The following is a 16,403-nucleotide window of genomic DNA, read 5'->3' on the forward strand; positions in this document are numbered from 1 at the left end:
GTGTGTGTGTGTGTGTGTGTGTGTGTGTGTGTGTGTGTGTGACCAAGACATACAGCAAACTGGAAAATATTATGTGCATTGATTTCACGCTGTAGTAAATGGTTCTAATGAAAAAACTGAAAATATCTATCCTTCTATCTATCTATCTATCTACCTCTCTTTAGCCCGATGCCTTAATCCCTCAGGGGGTGGCTACGAACAAACTGCCTAGATCCATGCTACCCCGTCTTCTACCATCTAGCTGTTTTTCCCTTTCCCACAACAACCCTACAACTTACACGTCCCTCATTTCTATACCTCTCCGCCGAATCCCTCCACCTCATCCTCAGTCTCCCTCTCCCTCACATACATTCTCCTAGTCAGTATCTCATTCCTTCTACATAACCAGGCCTCGTTCTAAAGTTGTGTTCACCGTGAGGCTGTAACAGTCTTAGGTTCTCTTTACCCTTTCAGTATTGTAGGTTCAGTTTTTCCGGATGAGCAATAGTACCTGAGAGTAGTAAGTGTCTGGCTGCCATCAACCCTGGGAGGTACTAGCATGCTGAGTGAAGTTTGGCTACAAGCTTGGTAACTAGCCACACAATCATCACTCTCAGGCGGGGAACTCAGCCACACGTATACTGATTCAAAGCCCAAGCTCAGACACCCACATTGTTACAAATCTCACTACTTTTCCTACATATCTTTTTAAAACAGTTTCTAGCAACAGTTAGGAAATAATTAGCTGGTTTTGGCACTTACAATAGCCCCCAGTCCATAGTCAAAATCTCCTGCAACATGGGCAACCTTAATATAGGAAATCACTACGAGATCTCATGACTATATTTGACTTGATTTCACAACACTGATACATCCATTTACAAATCAGTGCATCAGTTTGTTTTGTAAATAACAGGCACTGTATCTTGTTTATAGATGATGTATTAATCCCCTGCTCTTTAAATCACTGTAAATATACAATATACTTATACTAATGATAATTTTAGACTCCGTATGCACATCATTTAGCACATTTCCTCCGAGGGTCCATTTATATCTTATTTTCATACACTTAGATTTACCTTTCAGCTTAGGCAGGCTTTTCTAATTGGATATGTTAGAAATTACCTTAGCTTATTGAGTTTAAAGCTGGGGGTAGGGCAGTGAAATGGCAGGGGACAGGGCGACATGGAGGTTATTTGTTTGTGGCCACCCCTTACGGGATTAAGGTGTCTGGCAATAGATAGACAGCTTAAAGAGTTGCATTAGATCAGTTGGAGGTAGTCTGAACAGAGTAAAGAAAGAGTACGTTATAGGAGTGAAGAGACTGGAAATGAGTGCATAGGAGTGGGAGACAGAGGATGAGGTGGCGGGATGGGATGCAGAGGCAGACTGAGGGTAAAGGGCAGGGTGACGTGGAGGAGAGATAGAGAAAAAGAGAGAATGAAATGAAAAAGGTTGATAGAAGGACAGATAGATAGACAAATAGACAGATAGACAAATAGAGGTAGGCAGGTAGATAAATAGATGAATGGATGAACGGATGGGCGGACAGATAGATAGATACATACATATATAACTATATATAGAATCGAATATAACGTACAACCATGCTCTCTGGTCAAACCTTAAAAACTCCGATGACTGAGCTGGCTCGAATTCCACAAGAGTTGCAGATCTGTTGTGTAAATAAGAGAAACAGGTGTGAATAAACAAACTTGATTCTGCAAATATCATCAGCATCATCAATATCCCAGCACCAATCAAAATACCTCAACATTCCTCCTCCTCTTCCTCCTCATCCTCATCCTCATCCATCCAGCAGTACACTTCACAAACACATACTGAAAAACACATAACACATAACACGTATCTGTCAGTCATTCAGCGCCTCCTGCCAAACAGCTTTCTTCATGAACTGCCACTAGACATACACACCTTTAACAACCTTACATGGAGAGTCACGAGTGCATATAGGTTTACGATACAGTCATTACTCTTCCCTGCCTGATTATCAACTCATAATATAACTCACAAACAATCCACTCTGTCCTCCCTGTAATGCAGCACCCTCACCACAGCACACTCGCCTCATGCACCTCACTCTCAAAACACAGACCGTCCTCAACATCACCTAAATAATCAAATAAATAAAAATCTCGGGGAGCGCCCGGCTGAAGTGTCTGGCTTTCTGCAGTCCACCAGATTCATATGCAGATGAGCAGGAGGTCACAGCAAAATTAAATAAGCTTTATTTTTTAAACCCTTCAATCCAGTGACGTTCATTTTTGTCAATTCTTGTTACCGTCATGAAATTTTTTATCAGCTTTGGAGGGACATTTCGTAATATAGTGGTCAGGTATAAACTTCATTAATCCCGTTAATAAGAGGGGCCTCACCCACGTCGAAGAAAATATCTGAAAATAGAGAGAAAACAGGTTTATGTGTCATCTAATTCAAGAAGCTAACTCCTTTCAGACTCACCTTAAACTCCAAGAAATCCTCCATCAGTTCGCTGGGCACCTTTTCGAGTTGGAAGAAGAAGATCTCGTCAAACCAGGGCGTGTTGGTGCCCTTGTGTACACGTGTTTGTCTCGTCTTGCCGTCCAGAGACACGCGGCACACAGGGTTCATGTTGGAGCCCAGCAGCTGTCGACCCTCCACCACCCTCACTCGTATCTGAAGAAAAATCGCAGGGCATTAGTAAGAAAAACGAAGACATCCTATGCTTATAAAAATTTCTGCGTGTAATTAGCTCAGGAACAATCCACTATGCCCTCAATGTATTGTAGAATTTGTATATATAACTAACTCAGAAACGATTCGATATGCTCTCACCGTATTGCATCCCCCCAGTCTACAGCACGCTAACCCAATCAATCTCACTGTCACAAGCATAATGCAGTTTACAAACAGTTCACTATACCATCACACACCACAACACACATCACTTTATGCATCACACTATCACAACACAAAACAACACACACAAGCAGTCCAATAAGGCCACACTGTAAGGCATATTGCAGCCCCAACACCACAATACACTTACTACCCTCTTGCGCCTGATTATAATAGTAAAGATAATTTTTTCAACATAACGTAAGCAATTTAACCTTGGGAGCGATCAGCAGAAGTGACCAGTTTACTATAGTCCAAATGAGCCTGGGACAAAAACAGGAACAAAAGCAACAATATAAACAACAACTGCAATCTTTCAAAATAGCCTCAGCCAAAGAACTCTGGAAGTACTAGGTTCAATTGGCCTATTTCACTGATTTAACAAACTTGAATACTAAGCAGTGGTTGGATGAAATTTGATGAGCCTTTGTTAGGAAGCAGGAATGACTCTCCAGTTTGAGTACACTCAGTTATCAACTAAGCCGAAAACGGGTTACGAAGCTTTGTAAGGTGAAGTTTAACCGACTATAATGCAATCCTCTTTTTCACCCTCTATGAGTTGTTTTTACCCCATCCTCCTCGTAATCTTCCATGACTTAAACCTGTACAGCAATCAGAGTTATGCTGACTAACCTGGAACTTTGTCTTAACGTTGGAGAGCCTATCCCTGTTCCTCTGTTGGGGTATTTGGGGCATCCCTCCCCCACCCACGCCCTCCACACCAACATCCGCCATCAGCGTCGCTGTAAAAGATTTAAAAAAATACATTGGCGTTAAATCAAATGGAAGAATTGCGTAAAATAAAATACGTGAAGCTTTAGACGCCTAGACTTGAAAATGTGAAGTGTTTGAGCGAGCGAGCTTGGTAATGTTATTTTAGCATTTCAATTATATAATTTTAATATTTTCTGAGGTAAACCAGTTTTGGTGCTCAGTTTGGTGTTTTATGGCTTGTTTCCGGAAAATGCGACGAATTATGAGAAAAGACGCGCCAGTAACACCTAATTCTTCATCTACAGCTTCCACCGATGTACGGTAGGTAGGCCCCCTGTGCCGTGAGTAGCTGTAGAGGTAACAGCTTCCATGTTCAATTTAGCGCTGTCTGGCCTACTTCAGCAGCCTATTATAGTGGCGAAGTTTGGGAAAAGTCACTTAAATTATATCTATTACTTTTTCATAAGCTTTCCATCAACCCACTGAAGCAGATGAAAGTGGCATTGTCCCTGTAGAATTTTGAGCAGGGAACCGTGTGGAAATAACCAGTAGCTTTTTCAGGCACAAGGTGGTCCACAACTCATCACCGTTCCTCACTTTTCCCTTCTGTGCTGAGTATTTTCATTCTCTCTCTCTCTCTCTCTCTCTCAGCCATACATCTTACCATCGGCGCCCATGTCAGTAGAGGTGACCTGTGCCGTCCTTGCCGCAGCCGCCGCCCCGCCCACACCACCACCCATACCACCCACACCACCCACACCTTTTGCCTTCCCTGCGCCACCTGAGGAGAGACAACAGCTGTGATTTTACGATCTGTATGCTTAAGGTCCTCAGTCCAGCGCTCCAATGTACAATATATTTTACTCTACTTATGATCGGATTATTGAATTCAACTTAGTAAAGACTTTTTAACTTTAGAGGGAAAGACATAAGCCCGCATTCTCTCCGGTTAAGGAAGCTCCCTAACACCTCTTCCTAAGCGATTTATCTTGCTTATTACATGGTACCATCGTCTTTTGTGTTGCGTAAATCGTGCTAATATCGCCATACTCTGCATAAGAAAGGTACAAGATGATATTAACCAGCCGGATTCAAAATAAATCGCCGAGAAAGAGGTGCTAGGGAATCTCCTTGACAGACGAAAATGGAGGCACACACACACACACACACACACACACACACACACACACACACACACACACACACACACACACACACGTACAGAACCTCAATGTTTTATTTTACTGCCACTAGACAACTTAATTTAGGCCAGACATCTCGTAGTGAAGGGGTTCATGAAGGCTGTCTCAAACCCCTCCAGGCCGAAAAGTCTCCCCTAAGGTAAATAAAATCGTCTGGTGTCGGAGTAAAGCCCGATGCGTCTCAGCCACTGGACCCGTCAACCGCACGTAACTAAACTGTCGATGCTGTGCCCGGGTCTTAGTGTGGCATGTGCTGTGCTGTGCTGTGCGTCATTACGTGTGTCTGTAAGGAGTAAGAATAAAGTAGGAAAAAACATAACTGGACTGAAAGGGTTAGTCTTCTATGGCAGTGTGGAATGCAGTCTTCCAGTTTTTTGCAATAATTTCTGAAGCATGTGACGAAGATGGAACGTTTTGGCCTTCATATATCATTGCTGACTGCACTCCGTAATGTGGGATGCAGGCTGACCATTCTGCTTTTGGGAAACGGAAGGGAGGGAGATGAGGAAATTGTGTAATACCGGCTAGTTGTGCCGCACGGATATTCTGATGCCACCTCGTGAAGGCGTCCCTCTGTAGGACCTGTTAGCCTTGTATTGTAAAAAAAGGTAACAGCCAATCCCTTATTAGTCCATTCGTGGCGTAGGGGTCAATGGCTAGGCTAGAGTAGTCCAGTTCATTTAAGGGTGGATGACCAGGCTACTTCCCTTGGTGGCATTATGTGATCGAAAATACAGCAGTTACATCCCGATCGAACTCAAGTTAAGATCCTCACTCCGACTGGTGCGTTCTGACTACTAGATCAACAGGGCTCTCTCTCTCTCTCTCTCTCTCTCTCTCTCTCTCTCTCTCTCTCTCTCTCTCACACACACACACACACACATACACTTACCAGGAGGGGTGTAGGAGAGAACCAGCTTAAGAGTGCCAACAGTGGGTGTGTCTGAGGAGTCAAGTAGCCCCAGCTCGTAGTCCAGAGGGGTTCCTGGGGCTGCGTGGACTACATTCCTCAGGGCTATTGTTGCCTTTCCTAGTAATCTGAAGGAGAAATAGATAGTCTTTAGATAGAGTTAAATTAGGCTATATCAGATGGAAGGAAAGGTCTTGTACTGATTTTACTCTAACTTGGCCCAAAATTGACATCACTCCAACTTTAAATCTGAGTTATAGAAAGAGATGATCACTAGAGTATGATGCTAGTCACGAATAAGTGCTATGGAAAGGATGTAGAGCCATAGCAGTGTCTTTTTCCACCGCTGAGCTCCGTGAAATTAGTTGCAAAAAGATGAAAATCTGGGCCAAGTTAAGGTAAAAGGGGTAGAGTGAGGAAGATTTTGGTGATGCCGAAAGTTATAGGGCCAGTTTAATAATGTTTTCAAGATTTCTTAACACCTTTCTCTAAGTGATTTGTTTTGCACATTATGCCTTAATACCCTATTGTGGGTTATTAATGTCAGCTATATCGATATTAAAATGGCATAAATAACATGCAAGTAATTTACAATAACAGACGAGAGAGAGAGAGAGAAACAGACAGACAGAGACAGAAACAGAGAATGACAGACAGACAGACAGAGATCTCACGCTAAAAACTAAAGCAATGTACTGAAACGCCTATTCTAGCCATACTTATTCCTTCCAAGCCTCTCATAGTCCTTCACGGTGATATCAATACACTCATCCGCCCTGGGAGCCTTACTGGACAGCTCCCACCTCAGCGTCTCGTCCCATAGTGGCTCTAGAGTACCTGCCTTCACCTCTGTTTTCTTCTTCTCACCTGCCAGAGAAAGGGGTTAGGTATGCTTAGTGTCCTAGAGGGTGGAGTTCATTTAGCAACATGGAGAGAGAGAGAGAGAGAGAGAGAGAGAGAGAGAGAGAGAGAGAGAGAGAGAGATTACTTGGAGATTTTGTAATAACTTCATCTTGATCCCCTCTCCTATTATTTATATGATTGTGTTAATATTTCACAGAGAGTACTGATGATTTGGGGGACATTCTCTCTCTCTCTCTCTCGTGAACATATCTGTTTTCCGTACATACTGCTGTACTGTGTTGACCATCGCTCTTTATCATTCATCTTGTTTTGCCTTTCTCTCCTAGCCAACATGATGAGTTTTCTTCATAACAATTAGGATTCCTCATATGTGTCATAGAGAAATACTTTATCAGGTATGAGGCACTTAATGTAACTCACTGCGCTTTACTATACTCATTTCTGCTTGGCTTTCGGGACCAACGCTGCCCAGGGTGTTGGGACTTCTACTGAATTGTATATAGAAGAAACAGTATACTGAATGTGTCATGTAAATACGTGTTTTTTTTTTTTGTGCTTGTGTGTGTGTGTGTGTGTGTGTGTGTGTGTGTGTGTGTGTGAGAGGCTTGCGCACTGGCGAGCAGCTCTGTTTTACACGTTCAAGCTGCGTTATACAGGTTTATTAGGGAAACTGATGGCATAGTGGAGGAATGCTATCTTCAGTCACTGGAGAAGCGCCCTTCCTCCGTCCAATACTTTCGGAATGCAAGATGAGAGATGCATATGGAATTCATGTTGATATGTCCCTATTTGTGGCTGTTTTTCATCATGGGAATCTTGACTGGGTGTGAATTCACGTGATGAACTGAATCCTGATCTGGTGGACTGATATGCGAATGATTTACCGACCCGAGCAAAACTATTCAGTCAGGCGTCATGTATAGCCTTGTGCTGTAATAAGAGAAAAATATTATATAACCATAACACACAATAAAAAAGAAATATAGAACAAGCAAATAGAAGGAAACACACGAACAAAGCAAATAACAAACTGAATACAAGATGAAGGAACACTACAAAGAAGATGAATAATAACTCTGAAAATGGAATACAAACACACAGACGGAATACAGACTGACGATATTAATGGAGGCTGAATACAAAGCTGACTGCAGGCTAAATACAGCTGAATACAAAACGAATACAAGCGGAATACAAACTCCAAGCCATAAGAATGATTTGGTCCACTTACCCTGAAATACGATGGTGACATAGGGGTCGCTTTTGCCCAGAGTCTCGAGGTTCTGGAGGTTGGCAGCGCTGACCACCTTTATCTCGAGGGCCATATTGGAGGAACCTGAGGGGGGAGGGAGTGGATGAATAGAGAAAGAGAGAGAGAGAGAGAGAGAGAGAGAGAGAGAGAGAGAGAGAGAGAGAGAGAGAAACTTGACATTAATTTAAAACTGTCAAAAAAAAAGTATATATATAAATGGATAGAGATAATGATGTATACATTGATAGACAGATAGATAGGTGGACAGACAGCTAAGCAGGTAGGTAAGTAGATAGATAGATAGATAGATAGATAGATAGACAGAGAAGCAGATCGACAAGGATAGGTTAGTAGGTAGGTAGGTAGGTTGAGAGAGAGAGAGAGAGAGAGAGAGAGAGAGCAAATCCCTTCTCACCGAGGGCGTCTTTCCTAAGCTTAATAAAGCACTCTGGCGATAGAAAAATTAATGTACACACACACACACACACACACACACACACACACACACACACACACACACATCTGCATACCTACCTAACTACGTACACATAAGAGCATACACTCATATAAACAAATACATACCTGGAAGCGTACATGGTGTGTGTGTGTGTGTGTGTGTGTGTGTGTGTGTGTGTGTGTGTGTGTGTGTGTGTGTGTGTGTGTGTGTGTGTGTGTGTGTCATAATAACACAGTGACATCTTTCCTCTCACCCATTAATTATTCGTCATAAAATTTTTAGTCCGTGTATTTTTAATATGAGGAGTATCATAAGAAGCTTAGAAGATTTCGTGATACCATTTCCTCAGCGATTTATTCTGGAAGTTACATCTCATATTTCTTATGTATTATTATTGAAAAAAATATCGATATTAAAACGACAACATGAACACAAGATAGAATAAATGCGAGAGAGAGAGAGAGAGAGAGAGAGAGAGAGAGAGAGAGAGAGAGAGAGAGAGAGAGAGATTAATGGACGTTTCGCAGCACCTGTTCCTAAGCTATTTATTTTGCACATTACACCCTCATATTTCCTAGCATGTTTTATATCTGTCTATCTGTCTATCTATTTTTCGGATCAACAAAATTGCATCAGAAATATACAAGAGGAATATGCGAAACAAATCGCGAAGGAAGAGGTGTCACGTTATCTAGCATTACCTCTCTCTCTCTCTCTCTCTCTCTCTCTCTCTCTCTCTCTCTCTCTCTCTCTCTCTCTCTCTCTCTCTCTCTCAAAACCATTACATCATTCACACCACTCCAACATACGGGTATTGTAAAATCACTTCACTTATACATCAATCTTTTTACACGTCACTCCAAACACCAGCACTACCTATACTCCTTTCACCTTACCTTGGCTCACGGTTTCGTCTTTGGCAGCCTATGTCACGTAACTCAGTGGCAGAATAGGGCAGCACTACTACTCAATTCTTTACACAGCACTTCTTCGTGACTTGCAGTATATTTCAGGATTAATCTAGTGCTACAAATAGTCCCGGGTCCCTACAATTTATACAGGGGAATAAAGCTTTAACAGGAATTAACGATCACTTCATGTACGTCATCTGATAGGTTACATGCCCTCCTTTATGGGAAAAATGTAGGTACACACACACACACACACACACACACACACACACACACACACACACACACACACACACACACAATAAGACTGCGCCCCTGAGTAAAGATTCCTAACTTTTTCAGCTCAGTAGCCAAATGTAGTAAGACTGGAGGATAACTTTGACTAGTAACCAAGGAGCCTCATTCCTACCTCATAACTAAGGCTTATCAAATTTCACACCACCATGAATACGTGTTTAAGTTGTATAAGCGGTCCAGTTCCCTCTGCTATACTCTTTTTATTCTAACTTGGCCTAAAGTTGCCATCTCTCCATCGTGATTGCTGAGTTTTAACGCTAGATGAACACTTGAATGGGGTGCTAGTCACGAAGAGGTGCTATGGAAAGGACGTAGAGCTGTAGTATTGTCTTTTTGTGCCAGTGAGCTACGTGAAATAAGCTACGTGAAAATCTAGACCAAGTTAGTGCAAAAGGAGTATAGTAGCAAATATACTGTCATGGTGGCGACTTCTGTAATGTTTGGTTCTATGTAATGCCAAAGGATTCTAGTCAGCTTAGAGTATGTATAGGAGAATTTTGATACTGTCATTATAATCTAGGCTCGTATTCTCGTCTGTAAAGTGAGCTACCTAACGCCTATTCCTAAGCGATTTATTTTGCTTATTACACTTTAATATCCTACTCTGTCTCATAAATCCATACTCAGCATAAATAGTATACAAAAGAATATTAAGTAGCCATATCCAAAAATAAATCACATAGGAAGAGGTGTTAGGGAGCTTCCACACCCAACGGGAATACCAGCCCTAGTAGCTTTTCCCCAAACACTATATTCTGCATAACTTAGCCCATATTTTCCTTCTTTTGTTGCTTATTTCACTTAGCTCATTGGCAGAAAACGACAATGTTATGGCTCAACAACCTTTCCATAGCACTTCTTCGTGACTAGCCTCATATTCTAGTATCAGTTTAGTATTACGACTTAGCATTGAAGATGGAGAGATGGCAATTTTAGGCCAAGTTAAAGAAAAAGCAGTAAAGTACCCTCGCCATGAAACCTCTTATTTTTTAATCTTCGCTTGTATTTTAGTCCAGCAAAAACAAGACGATTTTATTCATCTGAGAGAGAGAGAGAGAGAGAGAGAGAAAGAGAGAGAGAAAGAGAGAGAGAGAGGATACAAGCTTATTTCTGTGCCTTTCTCTCGTTTCTAGTGTTTTTTATTTTTTTAAGCTAATGTCATATCAATTCACTCAGCATAGAGCAAGTGTAATATCCTGAGGCTTTTAAGACTTTCACCATTCGTCCTCTCATGCTTGGTACAACTCTAGTATTCCCTTCTAGTTAAACGCCAGACGATTTTACTCAGCTAGGAGTGAAGCTTAGAAGCCTCAATGTTCACCTTTGTCAAAGAATTCATGTCATCTTGTTTGGTACCATTTTATGTGGTTTTAAAGAATAATACAATACTTTCTGTCTGTCTGTATGTATGTCTCTCTCTCTCTCTCTCTCTCTCTCTCTGACAAACACATGAGTCATCCATTGTTTCCTTCATTACATTCCACCTGTCATGACTGTTAGCGTACTTCCGGTTCTCTCTCTCTCTCTCTCTCTCTCTCTCTCTCTCTCTCTCTCTCTCTCTCTCTCTCTCTCTCTCTCTCTCTCTCTCTCTCTCTCTCTCTCTCTCTCTCTCTCTCTCTCTCTCTCTCTCTCTCTCTCTCTCTCTCTCTCTCTCTCTCTCTCTCAGCCTTGATATCCTACATTAAGGGAGGATCACGTAGAAAAGACCATAGGATTTTGTGGTGTGTGCACCTGTATAACTCTCTCTCTCTCTTTCTCTCTCTCTCTCTCTCTCTCTCTCTCTCTCTCTCTCTCTCTCTCTCTCTCTCTCTCTCTCTCTCTCTCTCTCTCTCTCTCTCTCTCTCTCTCTCTCCAGTAAGCCTATGCACATCAACCCAGAATACAATCCCCAAACCATGCACTACCAACCTAGGCACCAAGTGTGTATATGTGTGTGTGTGTGTAATACTATATGAGTATCAATTCTTTGTGTGTCATTCTTCCCGTCTGTCAGTTTCTTTTTATATGTCTATATGTCTGTATATATGATCATATGTGTGAGAAGGTACGTCTATCTCCATATGTATACCGATACTGTATAGATATATATATATATATATATATATATATATAGAATTTGTGTGTCTATGTATGTGTATGAATGTATGTATATATATATATATATATATATATATATATATATATATATATATATATATATATATATATATATATATATATGTACGTATGAATGCAATGTCTGTCTGTCTATATTTATGCATAAGACCCATGTGTATTTGCCTGTACGTATCTATAAGAACGAGTGTGTACAGTATGCGTGTATGTTTGTAGGTGAGTCTGAATGCATGTATGTATTTACTTTATATGTTTGTGGGTCTGTATGTATGCATGTATGTGTTCCTGCATGTATGTGTACACGCCCAAAGCATGTATTTGTGTATGTCCTGCTCATGCTCTTTGCCCTTATGCCAAACCAGTTGTCATCCTACACGCTGAGAGAGAGAGAGAGAGAGAGAGAGAGAGAGAAGATAAGGAGGGAGGAAGAAGGAGAGAACACAGATAAGGAGAGTGGTCAGCAAGAAGGAGTGACTGAGGAAAGAGGGAGGGAGAGAAAGAAGAAGAGATGGAGGGAGGGAGGGAGGAAGGGAAGGAAGGAAGGAGGGAGGGAGGGAGGGAGAAAGGGAGAGAAAGAAGAAAGGGAGAGGGAGAGACGGAAGGAGGAAGGGGTGAAGGGAAGAAACGGGGATTGAGAAGAGAGGGAGGGAAAGAGGGAAAGAAGGAGGAAAGGAAGGAGGGAGGGAGAGAATGCAAATATAAAGAGAGAGGGAGGGAGAGAAGACAAATATATAGAGGGAGGGAGGGAGAAAATGCAAATATAAGGAGGGAGGGAGGGAGGGAGGGAGAGAAGAGGAATGCAAGGAGGGAAGGAGGGAGAGAAAATGGGTGGGGTGTGAGGGATAAGGAAGAGGAGGAGAAAGAAGGAAGGAGAGAGGGAGGGTGAGGGGGCGTGAAGGAGGAAACTGTATGGAGTAGAAAGTGAGGAGGTGGTGCGTGGGAGAGACGGTTCCAGGATGAGAGAGCGAGAGCGAGAGCGAGAGAGAGAGAGAGAGAGAGAGAGAGAGAGAGAGAGAGAGTCAACCTCGTCTCTATCTGTCTGTCTGTCTATCTAGCTTTTTGTATATTTTATGAACTGAATATGTGTGTGTCAATGAGTAAACTGGGAGTGTGCCGTCCTGTCTCGGCTACCTCCCTCTCTTTGGGGGAAACAGCCTAGGTATATAGATGAACTGAAGCCACGTGTAATAAGTATAGTTCACCTTAGAGTTATTTGAGGTAGCAGGAAAATGTAAAGGTTAATAATGAAAATAATAATAAAAATAATAATAACGTTGCTCTTCTCCTGCCGTCCACATTCTCCTTTCGGGGGACAGGGAAGTATTTAAGGGCTACGCGCACATCCCGGCAGTTCAGCCTCACGAGTATACTAGTGCCACCACGTGAAGGCGCCCCGCTTCAGCACTGCATCATTGGACTGAAGGGATTAAGCTATGTTGTTTTTGTAATGCTATTCTATTGTTCGTTTTTTCCTATGTCTCTTTTTGTTTGGAAGTTAAAGGGGCTCTTCCGGTAGATTTAGTATACTCTCTCTCTCTCTCTCTCTCTCTCTCTCTCTCTCTCTCTCTCTCTCTCTCTATCTCTCTCTCTCTCTCTCTCTCTCTCTCATGATCAAGACACCTGCATTAAAGTCAGGAAAAGTTGTGTTGTTATGAAGGAATTAATTCAAGATAATAAAAAGCACTGTAATCTTAATAACATCTAGCATTAGCAGGATTAGGATTCTTGGCAATATGTGGGAATGAGAGAGTTTATGGTGACGATAATAACACTCTTAGATGCAGCTACTGTTAACCACATCACTAACAAGGGTCTCTCCTGAGCTGAAGATTAAGCTTCAAGATGTAGCAAGAATTAGGAAAAGTGTTGTTTGATTCAGTGATTATTTAATTCATTCAGCTCAAGGTCGGACACACACACACACACACACACACACACACACACACACACACACACACACACACACACACACACACACACACACACACACACACACACACACACACACACACACACACACACACACACACACACCGCTGGCTGGTGCAGTGGTAACGCTCTCGCTTGCCAACTGGTGGACGGGAGTTCGCGCCTCGCTCAGGTTGCGAAAAGTTTCACTGACGAAGTGGGTGGCTACAGTCCCCCTTGAGCAAGGGGACGGGTGTGTGTGTGTGTGTGAAGGTCACAGCCTTGCCCTTAGATCGGACTATATGAGCTCTCAGCTCCCTTCCGGGAGGGTAAAAGCTGACGATCACGACCATCAAGTGATCCTGACCGACCCGGTGAATTACACACGCACACACACACGCACACACAAACTTATATATGCATACAAACATATTCCTGCTTTTTTTAGTTTTTATTAAGCTTAGAAGATCCTCCAGTACACCGACAGAGTTCTTTATTCTTGTTGAAACCATAGTCTATTCTTGTTAAGACCAGACGAGTACAGTATATTCAACTTTGGACAGCATCCTAAATTAGTGAAGGGGTTAATGAACGATATGTCGAACCCACCCAGTTCACAATTTATCTCCTAAACTGAATAGAATAATTTATCGATGGCAAGAATAAAATAAAAGACATTGCGGTAAAGGGGCTCCCTCCATTCTGACTTGTCTTCAAGGTTATGCAGGTAAGACGTAGGCAGAAGGTCAACGAACAGTTCATTTAACCCATTCATATCTAAGTATTTATCTGTCTATCTGTCTAACTATTTATCTAGCTCTATGTCTATATATTTGTATTTCAGTCTATCTATCTATCGACCTATGTCTGTCTATGTATCCGTCTATCTATCTCTATGTATATATAAATATTCATTGACCTTCTACCTACACGTAAGTCGTGCCGGTATTGGAGGGGTTACAGGACTGAGGATCGCCAGACTGAAGGTGCTTAAGAAGTGTGCCAATACAATGAAAATCAGACGAATATTGAAACTGTCCCACTTTAGTTCAATGTTTTGTGTGGAGAACAAATCTTTCATTGGTTCTCAACGTTTAGCCTTCTTTCTTCCATTTGAAATATATAGATAAGCTCCTCTGCAACATATTATACAGTGCCCTACGTTGTACAGATGTGCAGTTTACGTATATGTATTATTTAAAGGAAGTTGTTTTGTGTCTGTTAAGTAAAATATATCAGCACTGGCCGTATGCTCATCCCTTACGGGGTTACAATTACTGGCAGCTTAATGGGTGAAAAAAATGGTCTTTGCCACAATTTACAAAGACCATCGGTAACTTAGCTTCGTTACGGCGGAATCCTGAATCCACGAAAAAAAAAAGCCTGAGAATAACCTCCGAAAATAAATATATGAAGCCCTGGGACAACATGCTTAAGAAATTATAGTAGTAGCAGTTGCGTGAACCCGGAACACTTCAACCTTAACTTCCCGTCTCTCATCCATCATCCTTCCTTTAGGGGATAGGGAGGAAGATGAGGGACGTTTGTATATCTGGGCAGCAGTTACCCGGCTATATCATTGCCACCGCGTGAAGGCGTCCCTCTCATGCACTCCCTGCGTACAATATGCTAAGTACATACCCTCGGAAGAATTAACACCTTCACCTCAAAGAGACATTTCCTATAATTTCTCTTCTCGTTACCTTAAGACGCTTTTATTTGATAATTATTATTATTATTATTATTATTATTATTATTATTATTATTATTATTATTATTATTATCATCATCATTATCATTATTATTATTATTATTATTATTATTATTATTATTATCATTAGACAATTTTCTTACTAGAGGTGCTAAATAAAGTCTTCACCAAACTCATAATCCTTATTCTTCACTTTTACACTGAAGATAAAGCCAGACGATTTAATTATGCTGATAGTAATCCCAAACAGCCCAAGGCCTGTATTCTTGCCGGGTAAGGGGGCTCCCTAGCACCTCTTCCTTAACGACTTATTTTTGGATATGGCTTTTTTATATCCTTTTGTACTTTTTTTTTAAGATATGGCGATGTTGCAAGGATTTATATAACACCGAATATGGCAGTAAGGTGTAATGAGAAAAATAAATCGCACAGGAAAAGGTGTTAGGGAGCTTTCTTAACTGACGAGAATACGAGCCCTTACATTGACCCAGATTCTCGTTCTATTGCAGCTTTTTTCACGCAGTTCAACGCCAGATAAAGACAATGCTACGACTCTACATCCTCTCCATAGCACTTCTTCGTGACTAACATCATAATCTAGTGTTAATGTCTTGTTGCAGCTTAGCATTCAAGGAGGACAGAGGTCAATTCTAGGTCATGTTAGCGTAAACAGAGTATAGTGAAGAGATTTATGAAGGCTTTATCTAACCCCCTCCAGGTCAGTCGTCTTACTATGGCTGAATAAATCGTCTGAAGGCAGCAATAATCGGATGCAAAATAGGTCAGGGCTGTGAAGGGTTAATTTTTAGTCTTGTACTCGAAAAGGTTAACCGGATGTTGGATATGGGGGTACAAACATGGCCGCTTCCTGTAGGCAACGTCTTGTATCCGGCCAGCTGGGGGATGTAATTACTCTCTTTCTCTCTCTCTCTCTCTCTCTCTCTCTCTCTCTCTCTCTCTCTCTCTCTCTCTCTCTCTCTCTCTCTCTCTCACACACACACACACACACACACACACACACACACACACACACACACACACACACACACACACACACACACACAATCACACACAATCACACAGTTTCACAATACGAGTAAAAAAAGAAAAAGCAAGGTCTTGGCTTTCCCAGCACAGAGAGAGAGAGAGAGAGAGAGAGAGAGAGAGAGAGAGAGAGAGAGA

At 41.8% G+C, this 16,403-nt stretch overlaps 2 protein-coding genes across 2 annotated transcripts in view; both read right to left on the reverse strand.

The window, feature by feature from the left end:
- Window positions 1–3,587, reverse strand: part of LOC145407698 (myoferlin-like) — a 67,111-nt gene extending 63,524 nt beyond the window's left edge. Inside the window, exons 1-3 of the mRNA XM_080278564.1 lie at window positions 3,514–3,587; window positions 2,464–2,658; window positions 1,607–1,657 (exon numbers count right to left, since the gene is read on the reverse strand). Of these exons, the coding sequence (XP_080134690.1) occupies window positions 1,607–1,657; window positions 2,464–2,658; window positions 3,514–3,576 (309 nt within the window). The 5' untranslated portion in view covers window positions 3,577–3,587. The remainder of the gene's footprint in view (window positions 1–1,606; window positions 1,658–2,463; window positions 2,659–3,513) is intronic.
- A 654-nt stretch (window positions 3,588–4,241) lies between these two features.
- LOC145407826 (uncharacterized) overlaps window positions 4,242–16,403 on the reverse strand; it is a 38,789-nt gene continuing 26,627 nt past the window's right edge. The window contains exons 2-5 of the mRNA XM_080278682.1: window positions 7,802–7,906; window positions 6,426–6,573; window positions 5,689–5,834; window positions 4,242–4,375 (exon numbers count right to left, since the gene is read on the reverse strand). Of these exons, the coding sequence (XP_080134808.1) occupies window positions 4,242–4,375; window positions 5,689–5,834; window positions 6,426–6,573; window positions 7,802–7,895 (522 nt within the window). The 5' untranslated portion in view covers window positions 7,896–7,906. The remainder of the gene's footprint in view (window positions 4,376–5,688; window positions 5,835–6,425; window positions 6,574–7,801; window positions 7,907–16,403) is intronic.

Source organism: Coenobita brevimanus, chromosome 74, assembly GCF_032717465.1.
Source record: "Coenobita brevimanus isolate Jiangsu-jjx chromosome 74, ASM3271746v2, whole genome shotgun sequence".
Taxonomy (NCBI): domain Eukaryota; kingdom Metazoa; phylum Arthropoda; class Malacostraca; order Decapoda; family Coenobitidae; genus Coenobita; species Coenobita brevimanus.